Source organism: Bradysia coprophila, chromosome X, assembly GCF_014529535.1.
Source record: "Bradysia coprophila strain Holo2 chromosome X, BU_Bcop_v1, whole genome shotgun sequence".
Taxonomy (NCBI): domain Eukaryota; kingdom Metazoa; phylum Arthropoda; class Insecta; order Diptera; family Sciaridae; genus Bradysia; species Bradysia coprophila.
The window spans coordinates 4,497,549-4,518,217 of NC_050737.1; the positions used below are offsets into that span (position 1 = coordinate 4,497,549).

The following is a 20,669-nucleotide window of genomic DNA, read 5'->3' on the forward strand; positions in this document are numbered from 1 at the left end:
AGTAGACATCAGATGAGAGAAAACCAGCTGTTACTAGATGTGCACAACAAAGTTATTTACTCACTGTAGCTTGTATGCTTGTATAGATACTTGTGGATTGTCTTCACGACTCGCTGAAATAATTTAAATTATTGTGTTATGTGTACCGTATTTACTCTCTATTACTATATCCACTTTGTAGGCAATAATTTCCCATTATTTTCCAGAAAAATGTTTTTTCTATCCGAGTCTGATGTAGGTACGTAAAAAGCTTCAATAAAAAAGCGTATAACAAAGAAAAAAAAAAACAATAACCAAAATTCAATGATTTCGTCGTCGCGTTTTACATTTGTAAATATTGCCATGCAAATGCTATATGATCCAAGCAAAAGTAAAATATGAATTGTAGATGGGAAGTAATGTACTTATGCAAAACGATTCGGCGAACAGATTTTCAACATAAAATGTTCATAAATATTAATAACAATCAGCCAACTTACAATACGCAATTGTATACCTATCCAGCTATATATATATGCACAAAAAAAGAGAATGGTTTTGATATCGCGCGCTAAGCTTTTAACTGTCTCGATAATGTTCACACACATAACTGGTTGTATCGATGTTCACTGTACAGAACGTAGATATTTTTTGTGTGTTGTTATGGCTATTTATATTATACTACACGGGATACAGTCTGTGCTATCGAAAAACATAATTTTCGTACAACCGCAAAATAACTTAATATTATTGGATGGAGGAAGAGGCTTTTTTCTTCTTTCTTTCGGTTAAAGAAATTCAAAACGGAAAACTGACAGGCATATTGTTATGTATATTGACAAGCGCATTACTGTTTAAACTGGTAAATTGAGAGATTATTCGGGTTTGTATGCAAGAATGTGTGTGTGTGCCAATGGGTGAAAACCTATATATAAATGTGTCAACATGGAGGGTATATATCGATAATCAATGTGTTGTAAGAGCATACATTGTTATTGATATAATACGATACGGAAAGGCCCGTCTTCGTGTAACGTTGGAAATATAGTTCAAATTATGTAAACGTCCGATACATATAGAGAGGTTAAAGTTTGGCGAAATGAGGGTGAATAATATAGACGGCTGATAAATGGCTGAACATTTTGAGGTGAGGTCAAGTTTATGTTTGGAATTAGTAATCACAATTAATGTTTCGGCTTTTGAAGAATTGCTCATGAGTATCAAAACCAGAACTTAGTGGGTATGTCGTGTTGAAGTTTTTGTATTCAGAAATGAATTTATTAACCTTCAAGACTATGGGGAACTGACTGATGAAACGTTTAACTTTCAGATATCTTGTCCGGAACTATATCTCGTACACGTTCAAAACCAACATATTTCACTCATAATTCTATCATCTCTGAATATCTATTTGTTCCGGAGTTAGGGCTTCTAAGGCTGAGTTCTGCGGTTACTTCCGAAGTCGTCAAACCTTGGAATGTGCCCTCTGTTGTTAAAATTTCGTTATAGAAAGTAGGAAGAAATTCCATTGGAAAATTGAAGAAAGAATTGTGATTTGATCAAAGAATTTTGCTTACCAATGAAGTACACGGCTTATTGATAATCCCAAGAAAAAAAATGTTCGCAAAGTTCACTGTACCAACGAGCACAACAAATTGAAAAATTATCGCTAAATGAGCGTGATAACATAATTCGAATCCAATACCAGCGCGGTCGTTTTTCAAAACGCAAACGAAATCAACAATTGGGGTTGGATGAGAAGTAATTGGAAAGTATTAAAAACAATCAAATGTGATGTGAAAAACAGAATAGAAAACGAGGTCTTAATTTCAGACGGCAATTCGGTTTGTAGCCGAATTATCGACAAAACTCAATCCACTCTCATGACAATTCCCCATAAATCATAATTCCGTTCTACCTTTTATTTAAACCGTCAGCAGCGAGTATAATTGACGACACCCTTTTCCAATCAATTTTTCTTGAACAAATAAAATCCAGTAAAGTGTTCCCCCATGAACTTTTTCACCAAACCAACGGCAAAGTTTTTCATTCATTCTGCCACTTACATTTCGTGATTTTAATTTTCAAAATTAAATTAAAGCTGTCAATGATTATAACCTGCTTCTCTGTGAAATTTAATTGTAGCGAAAGTAATACTAATCAGTCATTAAAGAAAGGGATAAATTCAATGTTGTCACAGTTTGCACGGAACTTGTGTTCATTACGTTTTCTGTATATTGTGGAAGACGGTTTCGTGGTTTTGTATATACGTTTGTTGATGCGGTGCGATGATCGACAAATAAATCTATTTACTTAATGGGTTATGCGGGGAATGTTTTTAGGAATGTGCCGTTTGTGTATGGAGCGATCTGTGAGTAATTTGCTGTCCCCAACATTCATTTGAGTAAAAATCAAGAGTTTCTGCTATCTATTCGTACAGGTCGACTTTAACGTGGCATTCACTTAAGGGGGAACCGTTTTTAGCTAGCGAACAATTTTACTCTATAGACAACGTAAAATAAATAATGTTTTCCTCTTTAAGTTGTAACTGTGAACGAAATTTTTGATGAATTATCTGGAAATTAAAAGATTGGGGCGACGACGAATAGTCACTTCACCGTTCATAACTTTTATGCACAAGTTTTCATTGTGCACAGAAGTATTGTTAAAATTCTTTTCAAATGAAACGACTATACAGACATTGTTCATTAGCGTTCTGGGTGAGCTTTTTTTTTGTAACGTAGTCTCACTTCAATTGCGTTTCAAATTCAAACTTTCTAACAATTTTAATTGAATTACGATCGATGCTGTTAATTTTTCGGTTTGGGTTGCATTTAATTTGATTAATAATTCAAATTTATTGCACCAACTGTAAAACACGATTAAGTTTATATGGGAAAACGATGGTAAATTTCGAAATAATTATTGTCCATTCGATCAGAATGTTTATTAAACTTTTGAATATGACATTACCAATCAAGTTTTTTATCAGCTGTTATGCAGATGTAAAATCTAATTTTTTGATTGAAAATAGTCAGAATTTCTTGATTAAAATTAACTTTTTTTTTGTTAGAATAGTCTGTGTTTTGCACACGTAAAAAATCCTACTTTCGTATCTCAGCTTTTCTTCTTGGTTGCTCCAATTTTTCATTTACGGTGTTACGCACAGCGTTCCTGGAGTAAACAACACATCCAACCTCTGTCGAAAATGCGGCAGAGAGACTGAAACAATACCTCACGTAACTGGATGTTGCCTGTTTAATAACTCCTTGATCACCGCTGGGCATCACAGCGTAAAGAACGTAATCACCGAACTGTTAAGGAATAAAGGATTTGAATGCTACGAAGAAGTTTACGCTGTCGACACCGATGGCAAGTCGAGGTTCAGCGACATAGTCGCATTTGATCCAAAATCATCGAAAGCATACATAATCGACCCGACAATTCGGTACGAAACGAGCGACCCACAGCAAGACAAAGCGGTACAGGAAGAAAAAGCTACGATCTACAACAAATGCATACCGTTTTACAGAGAAAAGTATTCTACATTCGGACCAAGAGAGTGGCAAGTGATCGGACTGCTTTTCGGTGGTAGAGGTAGTTATGGCGAAAGTGTGATAATTTTTTTTTCAGACTTTTCAATTAGACAAGGCTAAGCTTAAAGACTTAACCGAACTGATTCTAGTCAAGACCGTCCACATTATTAATCAGCACGTTTATAGTTAACTTAAAATGTGACAAGAAAAATCGAATTCCGCTTGCTGTTAGTATTAAGATTGTCTTTAGGTGATAGATTGATACACTGTGTGATTTAGCAACCTTCGTTACGAGGGCAGTACCTTTATTTTGAATAAATGTTTTCTTCTCTCTTGAAAGAGCATACGAATTGAAAGAAATCATAGAAATGTAGAGGACCACCTGGGTCGAAAACACACCTTTTTGGTCCTAGTGGCATAATATACTATTGTAAGCTACTTGAATCGTAATGTTAATAAAACCGATAAAGATTCTCTCGTTATAAATGTGCGAGCAATACCCGGACAAATTCCTTCATATACTGAAAGAATTCATAAGAAATAATAATTAAAAAAAAAAACAAATCTGAGTATAACCAAGTATACAAATGAAATAGTAAACAGTTATCCAAGCTAATCTACAACGGTGTTTATTGGGCGAAAACACTTGAATAGTGGTTTGATCGAAAACAATGGAATAACTTACCCCGAAACTATCCGATTCTATATTTGCACATAATGTGCCCGAAATTATGCTGGGAATTTTCATTTCAAAGTTTTTCACTCCGAAATATATTATCATCAAGTAAAACAACACAGACCACTTTAGTCTTTAAAATGCCTCTTGCCTCAATATAAATCTGCGAATAGTTTTGGATGAATTTCTAAACGAAATGTTTATCCAGACTTTCGGATGTGTGTATGAAAGGCAAAATAATGAATCTCGGCGAAAAGGTGTTGATGATTTATGAGGGGATTTCAATGGGTTCAGATGAAAATTTAATAGAATCTTAATTGTTCTTATAATATAACGAGACACATAGTTGCTTTAATAAAATGATAAGATAAACCATTACTTAAGTGGTATAGTTACGAGGGTGTGATAAGCTACAAACATGAATCACGAATAAATGAGGCTTTGTCATAATTTTCGGTACATTGGGGTTGGTTGGTTGGTTGTTAAAATTGTTATAGCAAAGTTTATGTTAATACTGCGATTCCCTTTCCCTTGTTCAAATATATGTTATAATTGAAGACCGAGTTAATAGTGTAATGGTCTGACAGATCTACCATCTAGCATATATCCTGTAAGAGGCATTGTCACTAGACTTTCTGAAAATCATTGAAATTGAAAGGCAATTGTACGAGAAATATTTCACTCAATACAATCACAATCAAAAACTATTGAATCAAAGCATTCGTGGTCAATTTTCCAGTGAAGGTTTGTTCATTTAAGCAGATTCCTCCAGTTTTACTTTTGAAAAAATTATATTTTCGTACAAAGTATCCAATCGCACCATGCAAAACTAAAGCAACTTGTCTTGAAATGCACAAAGAAAGAATTATAACAACCCTCAGCACTGCATGTGATGTCAATTCAGTTCATTATATACATTGCATATGAATAGTAGATTTGAACATAGTCCAGCAATAGGAATACATTACACAAATTACGTCCTGTTATAGGAGGAAGATTAAAAGGTTCAATGAGAAAGCATTGCGTCATATTTGTACAATCCCTACGTAGTATGACAATGATAAATAGGAAATTAATCTTCTGGTGTTTAATAGGACCACGCGACATATGCTTTACTGTGATATATGAGAGTAGAAGTGTTTGGAGACTTTTATTTTGACAAAAGGGAAGCACCAAAATACTTTGATCCCGAGTGGGAAGTTCTATAATCCCACTAGTTAAGTTACCTTACTCACAAAGCCTCGCGGAAATGAAAATTACCGCAAATGTCATTTGGTGATAAATCATTCCCGTGGGGTTGAAGTTGCTGAAAGTTTTTATTCTATGACTGTAAATCCCAAGTTTGTTGGTAATTTTATTCCCGTCAAGTTACTGGTTCCCACATTTTCGATTAACTGGCTGTACGCATAAATTAATTGAATTTGAACTGAAGCGATAAATTTGCCATGAAAATAAAATGAAGCAGCCGTTGCGACTTTGTAACGATTCCTTCAAGACCAATTTTAATCTGTTGAGCAAGTTATTTTCAGTGCATCAAATTGCGACGCCTCATAACAGCAACAACGCGAAATTATCAAATTTCATTATCCGTCCAACCATAAAATGATGGATGTTATAGTAAATGCTAGGAAAATGTATTATGGTAGGAGAGTGTTGAAAATTTGCCAAGGAATGTAACATAATATGTCAAAACAATTGGAGCACATTGCGTTTTTAGTTCAGTCGAATTTCTTTTTTACTTGCGAGCGCTACAAAGTTTTGCAAATAAATGTTATTTCACCGTGGAATCAATTTATTTGAACTTAAACAGTCTACAACTAAATTCACTAACTCCACTGAGGTTTTACTAATAGCTTCCGGTGGTTTAATTTTACTTTTGTAGCAGTTCACATTCAATGCGCCGTTCTATACATTTATAACGGTTAAATTTCTGATCGCATTACATACACACTACTGGCGTAAGTATGAATAGCTATTGTAGCGAAAGGTTTATAATTTCCAATTTATATTTCAGAAATGAGGTTCGAACGGAAATCAAGCACGGTATTTTATCCTCACTTATATAATACTATTAAAACGCGGCTGTTAAATAATTATATATGAGAACATATGTTTAACGTATAGTTGTATTTGGAGGTAAATTCTAGCTCAAGTGCCTTTATTTATTACAGTTCGATTGTAGTACCATATATACTATACGTATACATACACGTCTAGTGAATGAAAACGAGATCGCATCGAAATTAATATGGTTGTAAGTTGTTGTAGGCTTATTTTAATTGTGTCTAAACTTCGAGAGACCATAAATTTTATCTTCAATTTTCGTGGATTACTGGCCGTACGCACAGAACTCCATAATGATTCCATAGGATTTCTAAACAAAATCTTAGGTTCGACAAAAGATTTTGTTTTGATAGACATTTAGAAATTAACCCGAAAGTGAATTGATTAGCTCCACATGTGCAGAATGTACTTAAATCATAAGTAGCTTTAGGCAAATGACATCGCGCCATATGGGGAGATGGATGTTCAAGAAAACAATTTTTTGGAGAGGGTAAGTCAAAAATAGCATGAAATAATTGGTATATGCCCAAGCCCATGGACTACTGTACAGGTTGTATGTGTTGCCTTATTGCCTACATTGCGATTTAGTTTCAAATCAGGAGTATTTCTTTACAAAAAGGAGACAAACAAAAGTTATTCTTCCAGCACCTCGGACCAGACTTACTATGCTCAGAACAGGAGTCATGCTTGCTTGGTGTGATTTAAAATACACAACTCATGAAAGTATAACACCCGTACATGTAGGAGGCATCTTGTCGTCTTTTATACAAGTGTCCATGCTACGAACAGTTATATCGTCTATTCAAAGGTTCAATTTCATCTAAAATATGTTGTTGAATGTTCAGGAAATTATTCGCATTAATTCGCCGATAAGAATAATTCTCACTTTAGTTGGCGAGTTGATGCTTACTCTCTAACCAACACACCTGGTTAAGACATCGCTTTGACAGGAAGCAAAAACAATTTTCGTGTCAGTTACAAAGACACGAAAATTGTTCTCAATTTGAAAACAAAGAATACTGCTAAACAGCAAGCGTATACCGATTTAAATCTGCAACTTCGGAAGCATTGCCTCACATTTTACACACAATGCTTCACTTCGCTGCTGACGATTGTCGATAAGAAGTGATGGGCCACTTCTGACAAGTTTGCAAATATTGAAAGCTTTTACATAGGAAAATTGAGTGTTTATGCAACAGGTTGCAATGGTTTATAATAAAAAAAAAAAAAATTTCTTCGCTTCTCCAATGTGCTAGTTGGTCACACAAAAATGGTTCTACCTCGGGGACCTCTACTAGAAGTGTCTAACACCTAATGTTTTTTTTGGCTGCGTCAAAAACTTTTTGATTGGCTAATCTGTATAGATGGAAACATAGAAATTCGGCCGTCATTCCATAATTTCCTAACTACCTGCAACATAAAAATTTATTTTATTTACTTCCATCAAGTATCTAACTTAACATCAAACATAGAGATCGACAATTTCCTATTATCATAACATTAATAATGGAAATTCGATATACTCCCTTCAACAATCATTAATCTGTGATGGGAAGAAAGTTATAAGCTACATCAAAGCAAAATGTTCGCTCAATAAACCACGAATTTCTGCAAATAAAAATTTTTCGATTAAATATTCACCCTCGACGTACAGGTAGCAACAGAATTGTTCCCATTATTTGACCCGAGGGAAACGATTTTAATCGCCTGGTCTCTGTGTTTCATATTTACGATGCGGCAAGCGATTTCCACTTGTTACATTGCGCTTTCGGTAATATGGGGTTTATAGAAATGTCACTGCACAGAAAAGCCGTCCACATGAAGTGATAAATGCTTATACCTGTTACCATTGAGTGCTTGTTTGGAAATATTAATAAAAATAGAAATGTTGATTGATGATATCTTGTGCTGTACATGGAATGTCATGGGACGGAGAAATAAGTTTCCAATTAATGTTTTTTGTGATTAACCACAATATTGAAAATTGTGAAATTAATGATGACAACATTGCCAGTTTGTAGACTTTAAATTAAAGTGTACATCAGATAAATCATCCGCGAAGCATGTCACAAATTACACAGCACTTCGTTGAAGTTGGAAAATAAAATCGTCTTCTGATAGCGTGGTTGGTTTAATGGATGTAAAATGACATCATTTCCTTTGTGTTGCGTATGTGAGACAAGGTCATACGATTAGAGTAAAAACTACTTTATTTGATATAGGCAATATTATAACTACCATGCTAGGTTCCCTCCATGCACATTTACTATATTTTACATGCTACAAGCATTGAACACCGTACGTTTCATCTTTCAACAACTAATTTGCACGCCCTTAGCTTGTAAAATCCATTCATAACTAATGATAAAAAAGACACGACCCTTTTTCATGTGTCTATTAGGCCTCGGCCTCGCTTCAGGTCAACAATATTCACACGAAAACTCTACTTTTCATCTTTTTATCCCTTGTTATCTAAAAGACTTTCCTTGACCTGAATCTGTTTCGCGAACGTTACACTCGTACGGGAAAGACGTCTAGAAAGAAAATAAATGAAATTGAAGTTCTAAATCAAACTCTTGTTTGGATGTGTGGCATTTTTTCGTCTCTATCTCCCTCTCCTAACAACCTCCTATCCTAAAATGGGACATTTTTTTTGAACGTCTTCTTAATTTTGCCACGTTTTTTTATACCTTTGCAATTCTGTTAGACAACAAAACCAATTTTCCATTATTCAATCGTTAATTTTACATTTCACTTCCACGTGTGCGAAAAATAGTAAATCTGGTATGCACGAGAACATTACTAATGCGTACGTAAACCAGCTGGTGCCTGTTTTCAGTGTAATAAAGAACTTCCGGAATTCAAAAAATTTAAAAAAAAACTCCATTTCATCTATCATTCCCAAAAGAAATTCAATCAACATCGACTGTATGACGAACGTGCGTATTAGGACGAGAAGCATTTCGACGATAGACTAATGAATTCAAGTTACAAGCCTTCGAACTAGCTGATTTATGAAGTACAGACTCGTACATTCTAGGCATAACTATTACATGGGAATGTACTGTGTATACTCAGTGAATGATTTTCAGTCTAAAGTATGTTCAGCATAATCTGGACTGGAGTGAAATAGTTATTTACGTATCGATTATGTAGTGTTGCTACCCGAGCCGAAGCCAAGGTTCTATGCATTTTTATACTCTCAAAAATAAAACACTTTCCCCGAGTTACGTATAAAACTTTCCATGCTTCGGGGTCGAAAATGAAGGCAGTTTTGATTATTTTTTTTGGATTTTCGGCCTTTTGCATGAAAATTTACATCTTGGACGCGGGTTGCGAAAGTTGATTTTCCGTAATTAGCGGAGCGGAATTAGCAGTGAAAAATTTACAGGTTCCACAATGATGTTTAAAGGTCGGTACTTTGTCATGTCTACTAAAAGGTAAAATGGCGATGGGAAAACGTATTAACCGAAACAGAAATTTTAAACGGTTTTTCTACTTCAATGATCCCATTATTGTATATAAAAATATATTAAAAGTAAATTTGAAATGGCGTACTGTACAGGTGCTTAACTCAATTTTTTGTTTCAATAAAAATCCATTACAAAACCAAACTTTTATAGTTTAAAAACACACATTGAACATGACACAAAATGATGGGGAAAAATTCAATAATTTTAATTGAATTCTCGTTTGCGTTACAGGTTCGGTACGAATACCCATGCACTTATCAACTTGTCACAATCACAATTCAACCGCTAATAACTATGTCGTAAATGGACCACAAAATAAAAACAACGATCATCTATTGACCCGAACAAATAACTCCAGTCAACGATGGACATCGAGAAAACCGTCAATCTCCTGACAAATTACATTCAGTGATGTTGTTAATGAAGAGACTATTTTAGATGGTCGTATTGATACCGCACCAAATAAACAGAAACGCACGTGGATATAGAGACTAAGGATATTTGTCGTAGTAAGGAACATTTTAAAAGAATTTTTCGTTTTCTTTTGATACTAAGTAAAATACGCAAAAGATTAAAAACTTTGGTAGCAAAATGACGGTGAGTTTGAGATAATGTTAATTAAGAGGTCGTGCGTATCGGGTCGTTTTGTCTGTGTTTTCTTCAAAGACCATCAACAGTACCAAATACATGAGATCACGCGAACATTTTAGTCAAAAATCTGTAAAACCGTCGTAATATGACAAGCACAAAAAATCTTTCGATGTCATTTTGAATGATTCTGTAAAGTCTCACTTCCATGGGTCTGATGTTATCGTTTCTACGAATAAAAGTGACCAGTTTGTTTGTCCTGACCTGAACCTGAGTTGACCTGAACCTGAATTTTATGTCTCTGACCTGACCTGAATTGACCTTAAACCTGCCAGACACTGTCAGGCTGACAGGTGACTGGTTACCTTGATTTTTAGGGAAATCAGATCAGGTCAACGAAAAATTGGGTCAGGTCATTTAAGAGAACTTTTTAGGTCAGAAGATTACAAGCTCAGATCAGGTCAAACCCGACCTGTTCTGATCTATAATAATTTGAGTATAAAATGTTCGAACCATGAATTTACACAGAGTTGCCCGCCATCTCAGTAAATATCGGCGAAACCTATGTCCCTAAAATACTAAATCCTGATAGAATTAGCGTTCAAGCGATATCAAACTTCATGAATGTTATACCTCAGCATCTTGCTTGAGTGCAGACGTATTCCTATCCCTAAAGAAAAAACAGTCTAAGCTAATCGAATGGACATGAACAGTTTGTATAGAAATTATTGTCAAGGTGTTCTTTTCTGGTCTGAGCAGAAAGCGGTGAAATGTGCGAAACTGGCCTAGAATATTGTTTTCAAAACCGTTTTTCAAAGAATCGCTCTCTGGAATGATGGTCATTAAACATAATATAAACAGAAACCCAGCATTCACGACCTTTTTTATTAAGAAAAAAAATAATACTCAAGCTCGTCGTGGAAACTCAACACATCATAACAAAAAAAAAAATGAGAAAAAGAAATATTTTTACAAGTTTCACTTTATTCGCTCAATGTAAACGATATTCTCCTGAAGATAATGTCCTTTGAATTATGACTTCGTATTATTATGCCATGTAAGAGAAATTGGAAATGATTTTCTCATATTATTTATAGCGGCGATAAAGCCGAAAAACTATTTTGTTTGTTGGACGAATGAAAAGGGTTATGGGCATACATTATATTCAATGTGGGACACAAAATTTCATTATTATTTTGGTTTATGTGTTTCTCTCAGTGATAAATTTATGGTTTGTTAATTTGTTGTTTATTGGAGGGAATCCGTAAAGATTGTCTATTCGGATCCGTTAAATTTATGGACTAACCATTGAATGGAAAACTGCCATTTCATATTTAACAGTCAGATGCACACATATCTCTCTGTGTTCATATTCGAGCTCTGGGTGTAGCTCACAGCCAGAAATAGATATCGAAACTATAATGGAATCAAATACACGTGCTGAAATAATTACACGTGTCGGAATGGAACGAACGGAAACACTTCACTTAGCAAACTCGATGAAACTGTCCGAAATTGTTACAATGACATTTTCATAAGAAAAGTTATTCCATTATTCGAAAGACTTTGATAGATGGGCTCATGGCCGATAGGCGATTTTGTTAAGTCGAATGAGTAAAGTCGCTAGATTTAAAAAAATCGTATTTTGAGCGAGGGGAACCGCTCTGAAAAGAGTTGCATAGAGTTGCAATCTGAAAAAAAGAGTTGCAAAAGAGTCGCACGCAAAAAAAAGAGTAGCAAATTCAGTGCGGTCCCCCTCGATTTTGAGTTCGAAGATAAATAAGCCAAATTTACTTAAGGCCAGTTCATACTCGCATACATTTTTGCGATATATGCGACCATGAACTGGCCTTAATGGTGGATTACTTCAAAGAAGCTAAAAATACTGATAGAACCGATGAATTGAAAAGAACAATGTAGATGACTTACTCCAGTGACAGTGACAGTGTAGTCTTTGTCGATATTATACATTCAGATTTTGTAATTAATTGTTCCGCTCGGGTATAAGAATTGGGATAGCTCAAATTGAGGTCATGCAGAAATAACGCAAGAGTTATTATTTGACAATAGTCCGAAGAAGGTGTAATCCATAATCTTGTTTTAAGGCTCTTGAGTTATTTCTGTACGCCCCATGGTTTCTATAGTCCTTCACTAAACTTTATTTTAATAACTTTCATTTTTTCAATTGGACGACATTTTATATTATACTACCGTCATGACTACGGACACCATTAAATTTGAATTTAAATTTTAATGGATGGTTTTTCTCATTCAAGTGGACAATTTAAATTTGGCAATGTAATCGCTTATATGCATGGCAGTAATTCAAAAAATTTCATGTTTCATGGAAAAGGATGAGACCTCGAAGAAAGTAAAACGAAAATGTTATATTTGATAATTTTGCACAATTTAAAAGTTTGTGAGTATCTCGGCTCTTTTATATTTCCATTTAAATGCTAACTTCAAGTTAATTACCTTTTTTCTAAACAAAATGTCGGAGATCCAAACAACGATATAACCTTTCACAGACGGAAAGCGTATCGGCAGTTTTACTATCGCATCTATTACTTCTTTCGATCTAACAATTGCCAAGAGATTGATTACAGAGCCTTTACTTCTTACTATTGTTTGAGCATGCTTAGAGGTGTGCGCCGCCGAGTTCAGCCGGCGCGCCGCCGGCTGGAGGTACTCAGCCGAGCGCCGCCGCCGAAACAAAAATATGACATCAGCCGCCGCCAGCCGCCGACTGTTTTCATCGGCTGGACAACAAAATAAGTTTAGGGCATCATTCAACTAAATATCACGATTTTAAATTTCTCCGATGGAGCTTAGCGTTTCTTTGAATGGTAGCAATCGGAAATCTTCGTTCTTAACAAGTAGTTTTTTTTAAAGCATAATTTCTATTATTATTTAGATATATGGAATATTCCATCGATATAAAACGGTTCGATGAGTGCTGTAAAACATCATGTATGTTTAACGTAGGTAAACTTCCTTCTGAGAAAGCGCGTGGAATGATTTTTACTTTTTATTATAATTTGACGTAAAACATTCGATTTATAAGTCGATTGACAATACAATTTGTATGGAAAAATTCCCTATAATTTCCTCGTTTTACGTCAACTTAAAATTAAATTAAATTAAATTAAATAAAAATCGCAATCTGCCTTAATGTCATATTACAAATATCTTGTGTTGGATTTGTATTTTTTGAAAAGAAATTTTAGTTGACTCTTACCTCACCTTGCATTTCAAGAAGAGTTTTTTTTACTCTCTAGTGAGTCACTAGTGACTTCCTAGGACTTCATTCCACATGCATTACCAACTTTACGACATTTACGTATGTATTATAACGTGTAAATCGTATGTGGAATCAATAACGTCGATTGGATTGTAAATTAAACTAAACTAAACTTTTTAAAGCTCTGGGGCGATCCACAAAATCTGCATTTTCCAGACTTATCATTATATCTCGTAATTACGTTTCCATATAGTTCTGAATATTTTGCACTATCTCTAACAATATGTCACTGGACTCTTTCGAGTAACGTGCTTTAAGGACCATCCCTCTGCATTTTATGAAAAATAAACTCGAGTCTTACCACTAAAGTAATTAGTTTTTAACAACGAACTTTAGAAGTTTCGTTGTTCTTTCGACTATTAGCAAACCCAGTTTATTGTTATCTTCGAATTAAATTTTCAAAGATTCAAAATTTGAAAGAAATGAAGTTGGTCGAGTTGGATAGGCGCTGGATTTATAAACCAGAGGTTGCTAGTTCAAGCCCAGCTGTGGACATTATGAGCAAAAATGCTTTCACTTCAGATTTTGATGTCTATATGTTTCACTATATAAAAATTAAACTTTGTTGGCTTTACACCATAGTTCACAGGAACTCATAATTCTTGTATTAGAAATGAAGTAGGTATTCTTATGACTAACTATCGGTAAAACCATTGAATTTTCTATGAATTTTTAGAATTTTTTTTAAATTATTCAAAATATATCGGCGCGCCGCGGCTGAGCCGAGCCGCCGAAAAATATCGTTTTCGGCGCGCCGCCGCCGACACATCTACACTCGGCTAGCCGCCGCCGAGAATTTTTGTCCGGCGCACACCTCTAAGCATGCTTCATGGTATATAAGACGAGCTTGTCGTTTATTCCTGCAGTTGTTAACGATAACAGATGAAAGTCGTTCGTAACAGGCTGATATCAGGTTTCTAACGTTCTCTGATTTATTGCTAAAAAGAAGAGTATTTTAGAAGTCATCCTGGCAATTAAACGTAATGAAATAAGCCAACACATTCCTCTGGCCATAGATTGTTTCATTTTAATCAAAAACTTTCATAAAACGACGGTCAATTGTTGTAAAATTGTTTAACAGCGACTATATATACAATCACTGTGAACGTAAACATCAAACGACCCGACCGGTTATTTTACCTAGTCCCTACTATTTTCCACATACTTCTTATCGCTCCAAATATTCATTAATGTCTCAGACAAGCTGTAACGACTGGAATTAATTTTCTAATATTTCGGATAGTCAATGTCTTAGCAAAACAATTTTTTTTTCTTTAATAAAATGCCTTTGATGAGGAGAACCTTTTATCTGAACAATTACTTAATGAAATGATGTTTTCCACACTTACAGCTTACAGCACAACATATTACTTGTAACACAACGCCTCAAGTGAAATTTTATGGTAAACTTTAATGTTTTGGGGTCAAAAATTAGTCTACATGTAAACTCCATGTTATTTAGTTAAAACCCCCAAAAAGTATATTCAAAATTGCCTGTTGACATTCACCGCACATATTAACTTAAAGGATGTCGGGCTATGGATGGATGGGTATGTGTGTGTGTATATTTATGTTGCTCACATCTTCAAATATTAAATTCGTTGCTGTAGACAATTTTCTAATAAGATTATGCTGGAGTAGACATTTTTCAATATGAAAAGTTTTAATTTAATTAACTTTCTCTCGGTGTTTCATATGGTTGGGTTACAAGAACCGATTCACTGCATATATTCATACAAGCCACACACACACACACACACACGTATAAAGTGTGTAAGCTTTGAACGAATAAACATTATATTCTGGTTGAAAGTTAAAATGCTCAATCAATATTATAAATTGTATTTGAATACTCCGGTTGTATGTAACATTTTCTCCGAAAGATGTTGTCAATTCAGTTAACTATAAATGTACCGATTACCGCAATAAATTTCCAAAGAAAAGTTTGATTATTCCGTCTTCTCCCATGTATATATCATATCATCATAAATCGCCTTACAGCACAATTACGAAACCCCTTCCATTTCTGGAAATGAGAAATGTTTGTGAAAGCTTTCTACACATTTCTACTTCAAAGGACGTATTTCGGGATGAAAGATGAAATATTATATTCATACAGTGCCTCTTGCAATAACTTACCGATAAATATTAATACGTTTTGCCATTCAATTTGCTAAACTTTCCAGTAAAATACCGAAAATAATCAAAAATAAAATAAAATTTTGCAAAAAAAAATTCTTTTTCTTGTTCCGGAAATATACTTTCATGTTATAACATTTCACCGTCATTCACCGAAAATGTTTTTATTTCGAATCAATGGGATTCACCGAACTCAATCAATGTGATTTAGCATATAAAATACGTTTCCGCTACTTTTTTATATTTGAGTGAACGCTTTCCATTCATTAAAAGAACTAGACTGAACATTGGATATGTAAATTTTTAATCATCCATCTGAGTAGAACACGAAATTATTCTCGATACTTTGTTGTTACTAATGTCTTCACCGTACTCTTGAAACAGTTTTTCATTTAGCGTACAACAAACAAAAAAAGAAACGGAAAAAAATTGATTCCCTTTTTAACAAGAAACTTGAACGTAAACAGCAGAGGCGGATGTACAGAGAGGAAAAAAGAGAAGAAGAAAAAACAGAGAGACACGATGCAATCCTATAACATGACATTCAATTTCTGTTATTGAAATCAAGGAACTTATGGCTGTGTAATTTGAAATTCACAAAAAAAAAGGGGAAAACGATTCATTTATTATGTGGAAACGTAAAAACTTTGAATTAAGAAAAATTTTTGCGTTTCTTTTTTGTCATGTGGGTTCGTTTTATGCTTGAAATGGGTCAAATAAATTCAGCGAAAAATGTGAAGGTGAAGGATGTCACAGAATGCCTGGAATAGATGTAAAAAAGATGAGCTGCATTATCAAAGAAATGAAAATTAAATGGAACTGTGCTGGTTTGGGTATTTCTTGAATTGGTTCACTCAATAAATTAGGCTCGTGTCTCGATTATTTTTAATTGGTCACATGTATAGCCTTGCGTTGCACTAGTAGTTCGGTAATGTCGCTAAATCGCTAATCAACATTTGTTATCAAGACGTAAACGCAAAGTTCTGGTTTGCAACTCGAATGTTGCAAGTGTTTCATTTTAGTAAACTTTAGTAATTTTACATTCGGAATAATATGCCCTGACACAAAGTTAGGTTCAGAAACAAGTTCAGCATGACGTGTACTGAGCAGTATTTCAAACGATTCTCCCGATCCATAGGATATTAAATTTGTGAGGAGAAGTGAAAAGACATCTCTCAACCCTGTACACAATTCATTTCTGCATGGCCCTATTCCGTCATCCATGATTTGTTTTAATAAAAACCACATATTGACAAACATTTATGCCACAAGCAATTTGAAAATGTGTTCAGTTGAGTTACAGCACATAGTCTGCGGAAAATGAATTTTGTGTTATATTTTTGAATACAACGCAAGGCATAACAATTAAATGCATAAATGCAAAACATTTCCGCAATTCTTACAATAATGGCATACTGTAGCATGTTGCACAAAAACTAAAGCCCCTCGGCGAGATTAAAGAGAGAAAAAAAATCTCCGTTTTTATGTCGATTGTTTACGAAAGCTCTGCCAGATTGGATTCATGAAGTGAAGCACAGCTTGTGATGTCTGCTGTAAAATTTCGAATAAAACTTCCTTGTTTATGATGATGACTGTCGTTACCATTCGCCAATAATACTCGCCTGCAAGCTTTTGTTGTAACGTGTGAAATATGTGTGAGCCGTGCTTTGAGCAAAAATAGTTATTGTTCGACCATAATCAAGACATGTAATGGAAGTTCTTTGAATGTTCTGACGAACGGAAATGTGTCAGAAAAAACTGCTGTCATGTGTTACGCAAGAAGCTATTGATTCATTTCGCGATGAAGTGTAAAAGTGGAGCTCTGCTTATTTTTACGAAAGTGAGTGAGTTAGTAGTGAGTATGCATTTTTCAAAATGGGAGTTTTATGCTTGACAACAATTGCATATAACAATTGTTCATCATAGTCTGTTAAGTAGGAAGCTAGTAATGATGCCTACTGTTTACTGTATGCGTCGAAAACTTTATTACCCATTAGTAAAACACTTCTTTCGACTAATGTAGCTTGTAGAATCCTTTTCATAAATTGAACTCAACATTAGATTTTAATTTTCGTGCTTTCACGAAATTCACCAAATCGCCACGGCGACGAGAATCGTCACAGGAGGTGAATTTTTGTGTGAAATCCGCCATTTTATCTTCAACTGTGGTGTGTCACCCGCGTATCTGTATCTGCGTGACCTCCCCAAAGTTTACAGCCTTGAGTAGAACGAACAGAAAGAAAGAAACAAACGAAATCTACGGAAAGTATAATCTAATTCACCGGAAAACTTTGCAATTTCCGATTTCTATTTTGTGTAAATGACTATTGTCTAACGCTCTTTAGTTTAGTAATTCACATTACGCAACAATCAAACCAATGAAAGTATAAACCAGGTATTGTCTGTTCATACAAACAGGAGGACATAGCGATTTCATATAAACAAACTCACCTCTCATGAAAGGTGAGTTTGTTTATATAACATCGCTATGTCCTCCGCTAAGTACAAAGTTTGACATTCGACCATACCTTGTGTTGACGTTCATTGAATCAAACAGCCATGACATATCATAACAACAAGGACTGTAACTTGATATTATTTCGTTATCACGTGAATACTCACTCAAAGCCTGAGATAATACATTTATCCGTCGTCATACGAATGAACAAAACATCACTATAGGTCCATCCATTATACGCTATTTTATCACTTGAGAGCTTAATATATTTCCTTAAATTCAATCTATTTTTTCTTACCCCCAATAGTTCAAGTCCGTTTCAATTGTAAGAAATAAATTGATTGCAATTTGTTACCCATGGCTAATAGCAGTTTGATTCTGGGGGAAATGCTACAATGATGCATAAACAAACAACATGTGATCGCTTATCACAAACAAAAAATGAGAAATGTTGGCCCTTGAGCTATTTTTTTTTTTTTTACTTTATTGATGGGTAAAGACGTTCTAAGCAGATTTTCTAGTTGGTAAAATTAGAAGGGCTTCAACTTAAAGCCAACCATTGTTATTAAGACCTGTGATGAATAAAATTTAATTCGTTTTTGTTTTAGCGTAGATACAGATTTTTTTGTGGGAGTGAATCGATTAGTTGTTGTTTGTTTATCCACGATGTACAGCATCCCACTGGAAGAGTGTTCGGGTCTTGTTTATCGACAAAATGATGTACTGGACTAAGGTAGACTAATTTCACTAGGCAACAATTTTAAATACGCAGTAATAGCAGATAGATATGAGACACTCACACGTCAGACCTGATTCCAAAACGACTACTCAGAGGTCACCATCACCTCAGGCTGCTGTACGAGTTTTCATACAGTCGAAAAAAATACTATGAAAAGTCGAAAAAATAGACCTGATAGAGAGCAAGGCCTAATAGTGAAAAATGTTTCACTAAATTTCACCAAGGTCACCACAGAATTCAACAGATTTAGAGAATTTTTAGTGAAATTTAGTGAAATATTTCTCAATATTTTCCCTGATAAAGAGTGATGGATGCCTTGGGATCCAACAACGTTGTTAACGTCCCTGAACAGACCACATTAACCGCGCATGACATGTGTTGCCTAGCGTTTTCAATGACTCAAGAAGGTCAAGAGAATTACATCTGCTTATGTGGTGGATGAAACGTTGATCAGTGAAACTTGTAAACTTTAGTGGAAAAAAATTATCTAAGTACTGATGTAAATACACTCACGCCTGTCTACAATATTATGTATAAACAAATTCGTTGTTATAAAAACTTATATTAAATCAATTGACTGTAAGTCTAAATATTTTAATGCTCTGTAGAGATTAAATACATAAAATTTTATTGGAGATAATTGTGCTAAAAAAAAATGAAATCAAGAAATTTAAAATATGTTTAAGTCGATTTGAGTGCAACAAAAAAATAAATTAAATTACACGTTATTTAAGATCAAAACCTACTATTATACACTGCAACCTACTATTTTTAAGAAGAAGAAGGTATATAAGATTAAGTTCTAAAAAAAAGGAAATGGCAGCAAAAAAAAAATGAATTTAAAATGATGAAAAATTTATATTTTTTAAATTAATTTAGAGTTTTAATTATATTGATGTTATATTGGGAATAAAATTATATTTATGTAAACAAATTAAAATTAAAATCAAATAAAACAAAATAAACACCGTAGGATTTATAAAATCTGATTAAAACTATTTGCATGGAAAGAAAATTTAATTATATTGAAAATAAATGTTATTTTATAAAAAAAAAACGATTCTAAATTCATTTCATCAATGCGATGAGGCTGGTTGGTAAATTATGTCGGCTTACCACATTTAAGGCTATTGGGCGTTTAATGTCAGACTGGTTCAGTTGATATCGACGGAGAAAATAAATAGGTGAAGAAGCCAGAGCTGACTTATTGCACATCGAGGGTAACTTTACTAAACGGCGTAACTACTATATCTTGCAAACTACTCCACCGATTTTCATCGAATTTTAGAATTATTTGGGATTTTTTGAGCCCCAAATAAGCACTATCCGACTTTTTTCCTCTATCACTTCTTTATTTGACAAATAAATCCAAACTGAACATAAACACTGCATGGCTCCAGTATGCTGATTAACAATTCAAAGGAGCTATTTTGGGTGTAAAACGAATCGTACAAAGTATGAATCAAAGTCATAGAAAGAATATAAATAAATAAAACAGCCGGCTGAACAAAATTTTTTTAACAAAAATCAACTAGCAAAATAGAATAGAAAAAAAGGGCAGCAAGCTAGGAAAGTTAGAATAAATGATGGTAGAGTTCATAATCTTCAAAAAAAATTCAAAATAAGTTCAAAAGAACAAATCGTTATCCAGTGCTAAGTCAATCGTTCGCTCATAGATCAATTACCTTGGTCTAATGATTTATCGCGCGTCATGGT

At 34.3% G+C, this 20,669-nt stretch overlaps 1 protein-coding gene across 1 annotated transcript in view; it reads left to right on the plus strand.

The window, feature by feature from the left end:
* Positions 1-13,187, plus strand: part of LOC119084486 (tachykinin-like peptides receptor 99D) — a 107,833-nt gene extending 94,646 nt beyond the window's left edge. The window contains exon 11 of the mRNA XM_037194488.1: positions 9,960-13,187. Coding sequence (XP_037050383.1) covers positions 9,960-10,123 — 164 coding nt within the window. The 3' untranslated portion in view covers positions 10,124-13,187. The remainder of the gene's footprint in view (positions 1-9,959) is intronic.
* The last annotated feature ends 7,482 nt before the right edge of the window (positions 13,188-20,669 follow it).